Source organism: Schistocerca americana, chromosome 4, assembly GCF_021461395.2.
Source record: "Schistocerca americana isolate TAMUIC-IGC-003095 chromosome 4, iqSchAmer2.1, whole genome shotgun sequence".
Classification (NCBI taxonomy): domain Eukaryota; kingdom Metazoa; phylum Arthropoda; class Insecta; order Orthoptera; family Acrididae; genus Schistocerca; species Schistocerca americana.
The window spans coordinates 502,473,315-502,488,202 of NC_060122.1; the positions used below are offsets into that span (position 1 = coordinate 502,473,315).

The following is a 14,888-nucleotide window of genomic DNA, read 5'->3' on the forward strand; positions in this document are numbered from 1 at the left end:
CTTATCGTGTCATCACACCGAAAATGGTTGCGGAAGTGGATGCTTTAGTCTTGGACAACCACAGAATCACCTTGGACATGATTCATTGGTTACTGGATATTAGCATGGGCACTGCCCACACCATAATGCATCAACACTTGAGCTTTCGAAAAATCTGTGTGCAGTGGGCTCCGCACCAACTGACAGCCGAACAGCGCAATACTCGAATGGTGCTGTCTTTGAGCCATCTGCAACATTATTAGGAGGAATACAGCTTTCTGTTGCATATTGTCACAGGTGAAGAAACAGGATGTCACCATTTTGAACCATAAAGCAAGTGTTACAGCAAGCAGTGTAAATATGCAACTTCACCACCTCCAATGAAATCAAAGGTCGTGCACACCAGTTCTGGTGAAGTCATCATATCCTCCTTTTTTAACCACAAGGGCTCACTGCTTGTTGAGTTTGTGGAATGGGGAACCACCATCAATGCCCAGTGTTATCAAGCCACTTTACAGAACCTTAGACAAGCCATCAGGTCGAAAAACCTGCATGATAATACTCGTCCACACATGGCCAATGCAATGAAGATGACACTGCAGCAGTTTTGGTGGGAAACCCAGGAACATCCACCATACATTCTCAACCTTTCACCATGTGACTTACATGTGTTTGGACCTCAAACCAAGCTATTCGTGGATATCGATTCACAACGGACAATGAAGTGTGTGACTGGGTCCAGGCCTGGATCCGACAGCAGCCTACTAGATACAAGGATGGAATCGGCCAGCTAGTGCTGCAATGGGATAAATGAGGCAACAATTTTGGTGACTATTTTGAGTATGTGTACTGTGTATAACTACATTCTTGAGTTAATAAAATCGTTACCATTACTTTACACTAGTGACAGGGTTTCATTTGAACGCTCTTAATATAACAAAGGGGAACAAAAAGCTGCAGAATTTTTGCATTTATTTTGGTTCACCACTACTTGCATTTTTTGGCCTCTATAGATGTATTCTGAACCTCCAGGATTACTTTTATCATATAAAAAAACAGTGTTTGTGGCAAACTTAATGCCTTGAACATAAACAATCCAAAAAAGTAAGGTTAATGTTTTTCCATAACCCTTATTCAATATTATAGGTCATGACATCATTTACTGTCACTAAAACAAGTCTTAGTCTTCTACTGGAATGCCACTGGAGTTTCCTTGATTCTTAATAGATTGCACACATTTATACAAATGGTGTCAAAAAGAGTTTCCATCACATTCACACTTACTCATTCATATGACATAAATCAGAAATACTGATGAAAACAATAATTTTGCAGTTCTGTCAAAAATGTCTTTCATGGTTTTAACACTGTATCTGAAAGCACAAATAGCTGCTTGAATTTTATTGTTAAGAATGCAGATGCAGTAATTGGTTTTTGACTGTTGAGTAACTATTTGAATTAATAGCTATGGAAATCAAATGTGCCAGTCAAGCTTACTGAGTGTGAAGTCTTGAGTCACAGTACAGTTATGAAACACATAAATGTGCACATTTTCTTACAAATTTTGATGACGTAATCTGCCTCCTGTCTCTACATGCATAATGATTAACAATGTTGAAAAACTGTGACACATTCTGGCACAAAATCAGTAACTGTCTCAGGAACTAATGATCAAAGAACGGCCAGGATCAAAGTCAATGCCATAAATCCCACAGATCTGCATAACCAGAATGTCTGTTCCTAGTTAATATCAATGAAAATAATCAATTATTGACAATAATGGAAATATGGATAGCCAATGGCCCCAAAAGCTTGTAAAAGTTCAACCTTTGTGTGTGTGTGTGTGTGTGTGTGTGTGTGTGTGTGTGTGTGTGTGTGTGTGGTGGTGTGTTCTCCTGCTGCCGCTTGGTGAGTATGATTTTTATTTATCCATTTACATAATGTTCCTAATTTATGTTGCATATACTGACAGATACTCATGTTTTCTCTGCAAACCACCAAAGTAATTCAATATGGGATAGAGGAGGCTACCATCACTGCTGCAATGGAAGACTCCCTGAATTACATTTTGACATACATTCAAAGATTTGTGGCATCAGTGCCATGACTGGCTCCAGAAGAAACAACAGTATGTGACATTGGGATTAAAAACTGTCCTACGTGAGCTGTAGGCCTACTCCTTCCATTCATTTCATCTACATTTATAACATGTCGAAATTTTATTCTTACCACTTATTTGGTCCAGTATGTGTCAACTCCCCCAACTACACAAGATAGTGTTAGATTAATGCATATGCATTTGGAAGGATTTTGAGAAATATGATCACGTTCATGATTCAACTGAAGAACTACTGAAAGTTTTGATGTTCAATATAAGATTACAACATTCTCTAGAAAACTAAAAATCAGGTACTCATTGAACTGTTCAAAGGTTATCTAGTATGAAACATATATATGTGAAAAAACACGGGCCCTGGAGTATTGGGAAACATCTGGGATTTGATTTAAAATAATTTGGAACTATTTAATTGGAATATCTTGTATTTTTTAAACAATTAGTTAATTAATTTAATTTCTTTAATACCTTGCAAAGTATTGTATGTCTCCTGTGCATCAGCTAGAGTTTTGTTAGCTAACTTGAGTGCCTCTTCAGCTTCTTCTGAAGCTGCATGAACATCTGCTAGAAGATCATCAGCTTGCTGCTGTTGCTCTATGGCTTGAGCTAATAAATCTTCTGCTCTTATTAACTGCTCTTCAAGGTCATCAAGTGTTTCAGTCTCTGATTCCAGCAATGCCTCTGCATCCTCTCTGATCTGCTTGGCCTGAAGGGGAGAAAAGCAGATTTGAATTTTCAGCACAAAGCTTTCTAAGCCCAGTAAAGGTTTTAATTTAAACCAGACAATATAAGCATTCTGATAGATAATAAATAACTAGAAAACATACCATAAACAGTAAGTTACATATTCAGTGGAATGCAAATGACAACAGTGCATACATTTCTTGGGTTCCGAAAACAGATTTTTCCATAACAGCACAGCTACTGATGTACACTCAGACTGGGCCAAATTGTGACCTTTGCTGAGAATTGAGGAAGGGGGAAGATGAGGGTGAGCTAGGCTGCAGAACAAAACAAACAGGGGGAGTGTGGGGCTTGTAAGGGGAAATGGAGAGGGAACAGGAGAGTATGCAGCAAAAGATGAAGGACATGAACTAGCAGATTTAGCTGTAGGAGCGGCTGTGGCAACGAAAGATATGAGGCATCTACTTAATTGTGGAAAGCTGCTTTGTGGGATGGAGGAAGGGGGAAGGGGTGAAGGAAGTTTTGGGAAGAATTATTCCATATAGCACAGGTTGTGAAACAACTGATGAAGTCAATCACCTTAAGTTGAGCCCTCAGTCTGGCCATTCATCCAGGGTACTTAGTCTGTCTTTATAACTACACAGAACACTGAGCAGGGATTATAGCAAAGTTGATATGTGATGTAGGTGCTTTGTCACAGATGGATCTGACTCTGATGAGGCAGGAAATGCTGGTGATAGTGCTGGAATAGGAGGTGGTGGTCAAATGTATGGGAGAGCTCATGCACCTCTGTATTTCACAAAGATAATACCTACGGAACAAAAAGTTAAGAGCAAGAGTGGCATAGGAAGACACACAGTATTGAACAATTCTTGTCACTGGGTTTTCCACAAGAATATGACATACAGCACGAGTTGGAAGTAGGAATGGTTATGTAGGTTGCGGCTATACATGTCAGGTAGACTTAACAGCAAATACTGGTGGGATTCACATGTGCCTAAATGTGTTTTAGTTCTCTAAATTCTCAACATAAAGGAAGCAAGAAGTTCAGAGAACCTTAAAGTTGTTGCTAGTATCATTACTATGCATACTACATACTGTATTCTAGCTTGGAAACAGTCAGTTGAAAGGATAAGTATGAAAATTCATTTGCAGTATGACTGGCATTCAATGCATTGTGTACATATAGAGTGAGGTGCAAAGGTTATTGGATAAGTCCTAATATTGTGTCGGACCTACTTTTGCCTTGTGTGTGGCTGTGTGCTACTGGTGTAGTGCAGCACCTCAATGTGTCGTGGACTCAACAAGTAGTTGAGAGTCTCCCACAGAAATATAGAGCAATGCTGCCTCTATAGCTGTCCATAATTGTAAAAGTGTTTCCGGTGCAAGATTTTGTGCACAAAGTGACTTTTCAATTATGCCTCATAAATGTTTGATGAGGTTCATATCAGGCAATCTGGGTGGTAAAATTATTTGCTCAAACTGTCCAAAATGTTCTTCAAACCAACTATGAACAATTGTGGCCAGGTGACACGACACATGGTCATCCATAAAAATCCCAGCATTGTCTGGGAACATGCAGTCCATGAATGGCTGCAAATGTTCTCCAAGAACCTGAACATAACCATTTCCAGTCAATGATTGGTTCAGTTGGACCAACCTACACCATTACAAAGCCACCACTAGCTTGCACAGTGACTTGTTGGTAACTTAGTTCCATGTTTTTGTGGGGCTGTGCCACATTTGAATCTTACTATCAGCTCTTAACAACTGAAATCTTATCTGACCAGAACATGGTTTTCCAGTCATCGAAAGTCCAACCGATATGGTCACGAGCCTAGGAAAGGTGGTGCGAGCAAAGTCATGCTGTTAGAAACGGCACTTGCGTTGGTTGTCTGCTGCCACAGCCAACTACTGCCAAATTTAGCCACACTGTGCTAACTGATATGTTTGTCATACATTCCACATTGATTTCTGTGGTTACTTCACACAGTGTTGCTTGTCTGTTAGCACTGACAACTTTATGGAAACACTGCTTCCCTCAGTCGTTAAGTGAAGGACACCAAACATTGTGTTGTCCTTGGTGAGAGACAATGCCTGAAATTTGCTATTCTTGGCATACTTCTGGCACTGTGGATCTCGTAATACTGAATTTCCTAATGATTTCCAAAATGGAATGTCTCGTGTCTAGCTCCAACTACCATTACACATTCTAAGTCTCTTAATTCCCATTGTGCAGCTGTAATCACATTGGGAACCTTTTCACATGAGTCACTTGAGAACAAATGACAGCTCTGCCAATGCACTGCCCTTTTATACCTTGCATATGAGATACTACTGCTATTTATATATGTGCATTTCACTATCCGATGACCTTTGTCACCTCAGTGTATGTTCCTCATTTTGCCAGTTGCTCAGTAGACATCTACCTTCTGGTTGCAATATATCATCTTACACACAAGTAATCTGTTGTACTTACCCTTGCTGATATAGCTTCAGCATCAGATTTCAACTTAGCAATATCAGTTTGTGGAATATGAAGTGCAGATATTTCACTATAAATGTTAAGAGCATCCGTATGTGATTTCTCTGCCCGTTGCTTTGCATCATTTGTCAGTGCTTTTGTGAGTTCCAACTGATTTGCAGCAGAATCTATGTCGTTTTTAAGTTTTCTGATTTCATCACTGCAAAAGAAACATGATGTAATAGACATTTAAAATATTTTGTGCTACTTCTCAATAATTATAATAAAATACTAAATTTTACTACAGATTAGATACAAGTCTGACATTGATATGTTGTTAATGAGGTCATTTCAGTTGAATGAAGGGGTGATAGTCTCACCACTGTATGGAGTTATTCATTGGTTTAGTATCTGAAAAATAGTCTACAAGATTGTATTCTATCAGTACTTCTCTTCAATATGAACATTCAAATTATCATCAAGAGGGCTAGTTTGACAGACAATCACAATGGTGTGAAAATTAGGGACAGGAACCCTAACAGCTTCCAGTATATTGATGATAAGAATATAAAGCTCACAGAAGATATGTTGATATATTCACATTTTGGTACTGATTTTGGCAGCTGAGAATGTAACAACAAATTTGTAGTAAAGTGGATTATGCCAAAAAGTGAGTCTGAAAGCATTATAGTGAAATTTAAGCTTGAATGTTATGTTCATATGATGAGAAATTCTACTTTTGAAAAGGCTGTATTGCTAGCAGTGGTAAGTGGCAAATATGTGATGATACACCAATTGCATGCAGGATGTGCACCATCAAAGCAAATAAGGCCCTGACAATTCCAGAACTGAAAGAATATGTACAGGACAGATCAAGTTGGGGATAGAAACTCTTTAAAGTGACTGCTAGTTATACTTCACTGAATGAGTAAGTGCTGAGGAAACAGAAATATTTAAGTTCATCGACTTTAGAATAAGAATTTGAAAAGCAGCAGAAGGAGTACCTGTAGTCAAAATCATGGGTTATTTGTTTCATTAGTGGAACAAAACATTAACCACTGCAAAAAGAATGACTGTCAGAGCTTAACGCGTGATCAATGTTCCACTCATTACAGATGGAATACTGGCTTGAATGGAAGATTACATGACTTTTGGGACTCCTGCTGGATGATATTGACATCTTGCCACAATATTTTAGTGACAACCACTCAGTGATCTTCAGTTGAATGTTTTACACTGGAGATTGTTGATGCATATCACTAAATTTATACAAAAAATTACTGTGGAAGCACGAGTACATAGGTTCCCACAGCATGAGTGCCCTCTTTGAATATTGCTTCAGGTACATGTGTAATGGTGAAACTGCATGTGTGCCCTCTGCCAAACTGCTAATCCACAGAGTTAAAATTAAGATGTCAAATTAAAAATTAACCATACAGACCACACATTAATTGGCAGACAGGCAAAATCAAAAGGAAACTACTCATTAGCTTTTGGTCTCAGCCCTAGTCAGAGATGGAAACACACACCACACACATTCATTCGCACAAGCAATCACACCTCACACACAGCACCGCCATCTCCGACAGCGCTCAGGTCGGAATGTAATTGGTACTGGTTGCTTTTAATATAAGTATCATGGTAAGAGTCCAACTATTAACCCTTAACAGAACTAGTATTTCAGCTAAGTGAAAGGAATATATTTCGCTTAAAACACTTAGACATTTTACCTAAACAAGAGAACATTAAACAAAAAGTGCAATTTCCAGAAACCATTAATGTTTTAGAGGTCTTGAAAATTGACTGCTGAGTGCCTTAGAGCACCCACTTCCAGGAAATGGGGAGGTGTGCAGCCCTGGACCGAATTTGCCTGATGGATTAATGATGGGGGGCAGGTATGCCAGCCAGCCTGGAAGTGGTTTTTATGTGGTTCTCCACACCCCCTAGGTAAATACTGGGCTATTTGCCATGTCCTGCCCCACATACTTGATGCGCGAACATTTTGTAACAATATGTAACATTTTACCATGCAATTACACTAGATGCAGTCAGAAAGGAGTCATTCCATGTCAAAGGGAACAATATTAAACAGTGTCCCCACTCAGCCATCTCCAAATCTAATGAAATTTAGTGTGAAGGTTCTATATGGTCTTTGATGCTTATATACCAAATTTCAGTCCAGTATCTTCAGTGGTTGAAATTTTAGTGGCTTTTAAACAGAGGTTACTCATCTTCACATCAAGTAGAAAAGTGCAAATGCCCGAAGTTTGCTAGGTTTTCTTAAAAGTTCTAGCAAACATAAGGTCATTTGCTTCAATGTACACAAACAACTTCTTATGCTGACTCACACCATGACAATAATTACGGATTTAGCCACACCTAAATATAGATACAAGCCTCTAAAGTGGCTAAAACATTCATAGTGCTGTTCTGAGAGCCAAGGTTTGACTGACCACTCCTACTTTCCATATGAACCAATCACACCAAAACTTCAGAGTGTTATTCCAATCTATGGTGTCTATATACGGATCAAATTCAAATAACATTGGATGCCCAGATGAAAAGATACGCATTTACAAAGTTGGCCAAAATTTTCTACATGCAAATTTTAGGTTTTTTTGGGGGGGCTGTATGTCAACTGTGTCTTGTTGAATCCTTTTTTTTCTTGTCACAGCTGGAAAGAGCATGCTTTAAGCTTTCAAATCTATAATGTTTAATTTCTGTATCTTGCATACTGATGAGTAAGAATGCCTATCAAAAATAGGGAAAATTGATTATCAATAAATACAAAAAGTTAATACAATTTGAAGTTGTAAATAAAAAAAAGTGTAATTGTAGTGTCTTTTAATAGTATGAGATTTGCCAGTGGTTTGGGGAATGTAATTATGCTAATAAGAAGTGTTTGTAATTATTTTACAGTACAGAATATAAATGTAATAAAACCTCAGAAAATGCTCTTAAGATTATAAAACCTAGAAGATCATAATGGAATGCTATGTTGCTTTAGAACATTTTAACCTAACAATGCATGGTGGTGTATATATGCATTGTCACTCAATTTCATTTGGCATTATAAAGCAGCAACAGTTTTTTAAAGGCTCTATCCTTGCAGCAGTGATACACTGCTGAATCATCACTTTCAGTTGTTGCTTTCATTACTGACAATTTTCACAGTTTCAGTCTTCCGTGAGTGTAATCTTTGGTGTTGACATTATACAACCTTAGGTTTGAGTCCTGAGTGTTTGAATAATCAATAATCATTGTTGCAGCTGAAGGTAAGCACTAAAACAGTATTTTTTATACCCTAATTTGCATATTTTATATACAAACAACACTAAATCTGCTATGCTTCAAACCAGGGTATTCATGAGCTATCAAAATTGCTTGTTATAGGTCAATAAACTATTATATAAAATGAACCAAGAGACCCTTGCACCCTGCTACTTTGGTGGATCAAATGGAGCTGACAGTCATAAGTCATCGCCATTCCATTATGGCAAAAGTCAGCTACAGTCAGTTAAGGAAATGTTGCCAATGACAAGGAGCTTCTACAACATAGATGTGGGCTTTATATTAGTGAAGATACCCAAATTTTTTCATGCCCTAATACCTTATCGATAACAAAATTTCAATTCCTGCAGAAGACTTGCTGCAACCCACTTGGTAAAGAAAAACATTTAACCAAGAAACCTTTAACACCAGTAACCATTGCAGTGTCTGATAGGTTGAAGTTTCAGGCTAATGAAGTTTTTAAACCTGGTCAGAAATTTTGTACCAAACATAGACATGAAGTGACCCAAAAAGAACCATCCCACCATGATAAGCAACAGTCACCACCCACTGAGGAGGTTTACCATTAAAGCAACAATGGATCAGCAAAAGGAATTCAATGGGATATGTATAGTGCAAAGTTCTGAAAGCCCAAGGCAGCATTACTACGGTAATTGTGACTGCTACTGGTGTGAGCCAAGTAGATATTGCTCAAATACTAACAGAAGGGTGACAAAAATGTAAAGATATGGACAGCTTAATTGAAGAATTTAAGAGTAAGCTTCAACTTCAAGCAATTACAGTAAAGTTCAAATTTTGACCCAGGTTCCAAATAGTTGAACTATTGAAAAAAAAAAAAAAAAACGGCTAAAGAATTTGCTGTTTCAGCTAAAATGGTGAAGAAGGCTAAGAAACTAAAGATGGAAAATGGGATTTTGGCAACAACTGCAAACTGAAAAGGGAAAAAACTTGTTGATGAAGTAAAAAATAATTCCTCCCATTTTTTGAAGATGATGAGTTTTCTTGTTATACCCGGGCAAAAAGGATTGTGTTACAGTAAGAATAAACAGGGAAAAGATTCACAAACAGAAATGCCTGCTCCTTTGTAACCTGAAAGAAATGTTAATTGCTTATGTTAAGCAATGTGGAAATCAACTGAACTTCTCAAAATTTTGTGAGCTCTGGCTGAAATGGTATACTGCAGTTGGTGCCTATGGATCACATTCATGTCCATCCAAGATTTGATGGAAAAAAAACCAACAACTGAATGCAATTTGGAATCAAAAGATTGTATGCTGCAGTGTTGTGGGGAATGTCCAGGAAATGCAACTAGAGGCTTTTCTTGAAGACACTTTTAAAGACTATGACCCTGAAGAAACAATGGAATACAAGCAGAGGATCCATACTGACAGAGACACATTGGGGACATGTCAGAGAACTGTTGAAGATTTCATGGAGGCACTGATTTTGAAAACTACTGATTTAAGAAACCATCACTTTGTTTCAAAACACCAAAGTTTATACCTTAAGCAGCTAAAAGGAAATCTTGCAGAAAATGAATTAATTATATTGATGGATTACACTGAGAATTATTCATTTGCTGTTCAAGATGTGCAAGGATTTCATTGGGAGAATAGTCAGGCCACATTACATCCATTTGTTGCCTATTTAGGTGGCAAAGAATGTCAGAGTATTAGCATTTGTATGATCAGCAACTGTCTCCATCATGATACCATTGCTGTTCATGCCTTTCAAATAAAGTTAATATCACATTTAAAGACAAAGATTGAAAACATTAAGAACATTTATCATGTTAGTAATGGTTCAGCTACTGAATATAAGAATTTCAAAAATTTCATCAGTTTATGCCTGCACAAAGGATTTGGCATTTACTGCAGAATGGAATCTTTTCTGGAACAAGCCATGGTAAATTGCCTTGTGATACCACTGGGGGAACAGCACAAAGACTAACTGCCCATGCTAGTCTGCAGAGGCCCTTAGACGGCCAAATATTGACTCCATATGATTAGTTCAAATTCTATGATGATGGTATTCCAGGCATAAAGTGTTTTTATGTACCAAAAGAAGAAATTAAAAGAATTGAGCCTGATCAAGAAACAAGGTTTGCCATGGGAATTACAATATTTTAAACAAGAGAAAATCATCAGTTTAAGCCAATTAATTGAAATCAGCTCAGAGTAAAGAGAGTTTCCAATGATGCTACAGCATTCACAGTTAATGCTTTCAAAGCAGATGAAGAAATTCTAGCAATATCAATTGCAAGTTTACAACCAGGATAGTATGTTTCATGTATGCATGACAATTTTTGGTCGGTTGGAAATGTGTGTGGAGTTCCACATGAACAACAAGATGACCTCATCAGCTTTATGCACCCACACATTTCTGTTTGTCCCTTCCACTGGCCAACTGCTAAAGACACCTGCTGGATTTCTGATAACATATTTTCATGACTTTAGAAGCACCATCAACATCATCATCAGGACTAAACAGAACAGTTATCCACAATCTATCCTTGACAGAATTGTAGAACTTTTTAACCACAAATGGAAATGACTCTTTAGTACTTCCATTTTGCAAGTTTGCTGTGTTGTGTATTATACTTGTTTTTATGGGATGTGTTGAATTAATGTTTGAAACTGATTTATATACTCAAATAACAAGATTAATTATGAGACTTAATGAGCAAAATATTTCACTGCTCAATCTTCTCGACGTGCTAAAATAATAACTCCTGACACATATTCTTATTCATCAATACACAATATCCAGAAATTAAACAGTATAGCTTTGAAAACTTAAAGCATGCTCTTTCCAGCTGTGGCAAGCAAAAAGGATTGAAAAACACACAACTGGGACATCTTCCGCCAAAAAGACCCAAAAATTTCCATGTAGTAAAGTTTGGCCAACTTTGCAGATGTATATCTTTTCAGCTAGCCATCCAATGGTAATTAAATTTGATCCATACATGAACGTCATAGATAGGAATAACATTCTGAAGTTTTGGTGTGATTGGTTCATATGAAAAGTATCTGTGGTCGGTCAAACCCCAGCTCTTAGAATAGCGCAACAAATCTTTTAGCCACTTTAGAGGCTTATATCTATACTTAGGTGAGGCTAAATCCATAATTATTGCCATGATGTGATTCAGAATAGAAAGCTGTGTATGTACATTAACGTAAATGACCAAATGTTTGCTACAACTTTTAAAAAAGCCTAGCAAACTTGACACATGTGCACCTATGTATGTGATGCGAAGGTGAGTAACCTCTCTTTAAAAGCCCCTAAAAATTCAACCACTGAAGATACTGAACTAAAATTTGGTATGTACTCATCAAAGACTGTATAGAACCTACACAACACATTTCATTAGATTTGGAGATGGTCAAGTGAAGACCTGTGGTCCGCTTGCTGTGGAATGACCTAAAGAGTACATGGATTTCTCCCTGGGGAGGGGAAAAGGGGGGTGGGGTGAGATGGGACTGCCAGCAGCTCTAAAATGTCTTTTGAAGCAGCGACCCCATCATAAACAGCCTATCAACAAGTATGGTTGGTTCTCCATGAAATAGGAGAAGTACCATACGACCCCATACCCGGCATTGGCTGGATGAAGGGCACTGGACAGGAAAGTTGGTCATGGAAACATAATGAATAGGAACTAGAATAAAACATTCTGACATGCATAAAAAATTGAAATGAAACAAAAATAGAAATTCCTGGTTGGAGCAATACATAAAGTAAGAGAAAGACAACCACTCACCTATAGCCGAACAATGCCTGGAGCACAGAAACGTATAACACAAAACAGCATTCAGATTAGCTTTCAACCAATAGTCCTTTTTCTAACAAAAGTACACAAATTCACACCCACAACCACATAAGACACCTAAATACACACACCAGTGGCCACCACAGTGAAACTAACTACTGATACTCTATTACTGAAAGCAGCTGCCTGAGCTGATGGAGGTGGGGAAGTAGGGGGTAGTAGGAAAGAGGCAGGTCTGTGGACAGAGGAATCAGTGGCTGGACAACAAGACAAAAAGTATGTAGAGGGAACAGCCAACAGAAATGTAGGATGAGAGAGGGGGGGGCTGAAAGAGAGGGAAAAGAAAAGGTGAAAATGAAGAGGGAGAAAGGGAAGGGAGAGATGGGGGAGAGAAGAGAGTGAGTGAGGAGGGAGGAGAGAGAGATTGGGGGAGAGGAGGGAGGGAGAGAGAGAGAGAAATAGAGAGAGAGAGAGAGAGAGAGAGAGAGAGAGAATGCTCACACAGGGAGTGGTGGGAAGTAGAGTGGTGGGACAAAACAGTGCATGTCTTGATGGATAGAGAGTGGTGTGGGAAAAAGATAATAAAAAAAAGAAAGGGGGGGGGGGGCAAGGTAAGGCAACTGGGAAAGATTAGCAGATGTTTAGGTCAGGGTGATAGTTAGAGCACAGGATATATTGGAGAAACAGTTCCTGTGTGTGTTGTTCAGAGGAACTTGTGCTGGAAGCATGTATCCAAATGGCTCAAGTACTGAAGCAGCTGTTGAAGTTATTTGTGTTGTGGTGTGCATTATGTTTGGCAACTGGATTGTCGAGCTTGAGGTCTGACAGAGTTTGGCAGCATCCATCCATATGAGGAGACAGTTAGTTACTTATTGTTCCCTCGTAGAATGCTTTACAGTAATTGCAGCATACCAATATATAATATGGCTACTTCATATGTGGGCCTGCCTTTTATTGGAAAGGAAATGCCTGTGACTTGACTGTTGTAGAGGGAAGTGGGGCGGGTAAATGGGACAGATCTTACACCACAGGGATATGACCCATGGGATGCAGGACTGGGAATAGGATTTAAACAGGGATGGATGAGGATATCCTGTAGGTTGGGTGGCCACTGGAACATGACTTTGGGAGATGTGGGTAGGATATTCCTCATCTCGGGGCACAATAAGAGATAGCTGAAGCCCCGGTGGAGGATGTGGTTGAGCTTTTCAAGGCCACTGTGGTACGGGGCCATCAGAGGAGTGCAGGTCGGTGGCTGGTTAACAGGTTTACTGGTGTCAGAGGAGCAGACAGCACAGGAGATTTGTTTGTGGATGAGCTTTTTACTTCTGACGAACGCCTTTTTGGCCAAAATCTTAAATGTAACAGTAGTCTTTTCATTGTACCTGTCTGTGACTCAGCAACTCCTCTGTGTGGCGAGTAGCAATCTATCCTTTACATAATATTGTTGTTATCCCATCCAGGACTTTCTGTTCTTTGAGTTTGCCAAGTGTTAGTTGAATAGTATAGATCAAAATGCATCAATTTAGCAAACATATCTCACAATTGTACATTACATGACAAACCTCAGTAAGCATAAACTTATACATTTCTGTTGCAGCTTACACATGAATACAAACACATGCACAGTGGATTCTACTGAAAGAAAACGCCATTTAAAAAGTAAAATAGGAAATTAACAATAAAAAATTAGCAGCTTTTAAAAATAAGAGATTGTTGTAATAATATACGTGCAAGTAGTTGTTGTGTGAGCAGCAACATATGATTGTCTGCATTATTGTAGTAGCAGCAGTCTATGAAGAAGCTATCAAGCTGGACATGCAGCACTTTTACACATCATGTTCTGTCCAGCATATATGCAAGTGAAGCTAATGTACTAGCTAATCCTTATTACATAAAACTTAACATCTTCTAAGGTCTAAAACATCGATCTTCATGCAAGATTTATAAAATGAAAAATATGTATACCTGCACATACAAACTGACCTCACCAGAACTAATTGAGTGAGTGTTTCAAATATTCAGGAATGAATGTTATGTGCTGAACTTTCAGAAGCACTGTTTCCTACATACATGACATGAAAAGCATTTATTTATATTATATTCATATGCTCTACCTCAGATTCTGTTGTTGATCAACAGCTTGCTTTGCCAGTTCGTATGCCTGTGTTGAGGTGTTGACAGCTTTCTCAGCTATCTGTTTGATAGCATTGGCTTCTTGTTCATGGCTATAACAATAAGCAAATAAATAATTGTGGCTATAACTACAAAATAAAAATTTTAAGATTCTTAATACATTGGTTAAAACAGTTCTTAGCCTATGAATAAATCGCAAACCATAAAGAGCAATGTAGGTTTCTTTTGACAGAAATAAACTGGGGCTGTATTCTTGTAAGCTAATAAAGTCTGCTGCAGTTATCTTTCCTTTTGCTTGAAACACAAAGTAATTTCCACATTATGAATAGTGTTGGAACATTTATTACACACACAACACAAATATATACCAGCTGACTAAAATTTAGTCATGCAGGTGTGTAAGCATGTACTGTGTGTGTGTGTGTGTGTGTGTGTGTGTGTGTGTGTGTTTG

At 38.2% G+C, this 14,888-nt stretch overlaps 1 protein-coding gene across 2 annotated transcripts in view; it reads right to left on the reverse strand.

The window, feature by feature from the left end:
* LOC124613962 (laminin subunit gamma-1) overlaps positions 1–14,888 on the reverse strand; it is a 1,180,138-nt gene that overhangs the window by 15,539 nt on the left and 1,149,711 nt on the right. For both annotated transcript variants that reach the window (XM_047142745.1, XM_047142746.1), the window contains 3 exons: positions 14,418–14,528; positions 5,259–5,463; positions 2,564–2,801 (listed from right to left, as the gene is read on the reverse strand). In XM_047142745.1, coding sequence (XP_046998701.1) covers positions 2,564–2,801; positions 5,259–5,463; positions 14,418–14,528 — 554 coding nt within the window. The remainder of the gene's footprint in view (positions 1–2,563; positions 2,802–5,258; positions 5,464–14,417; positions 14,529–14,888) is intronic.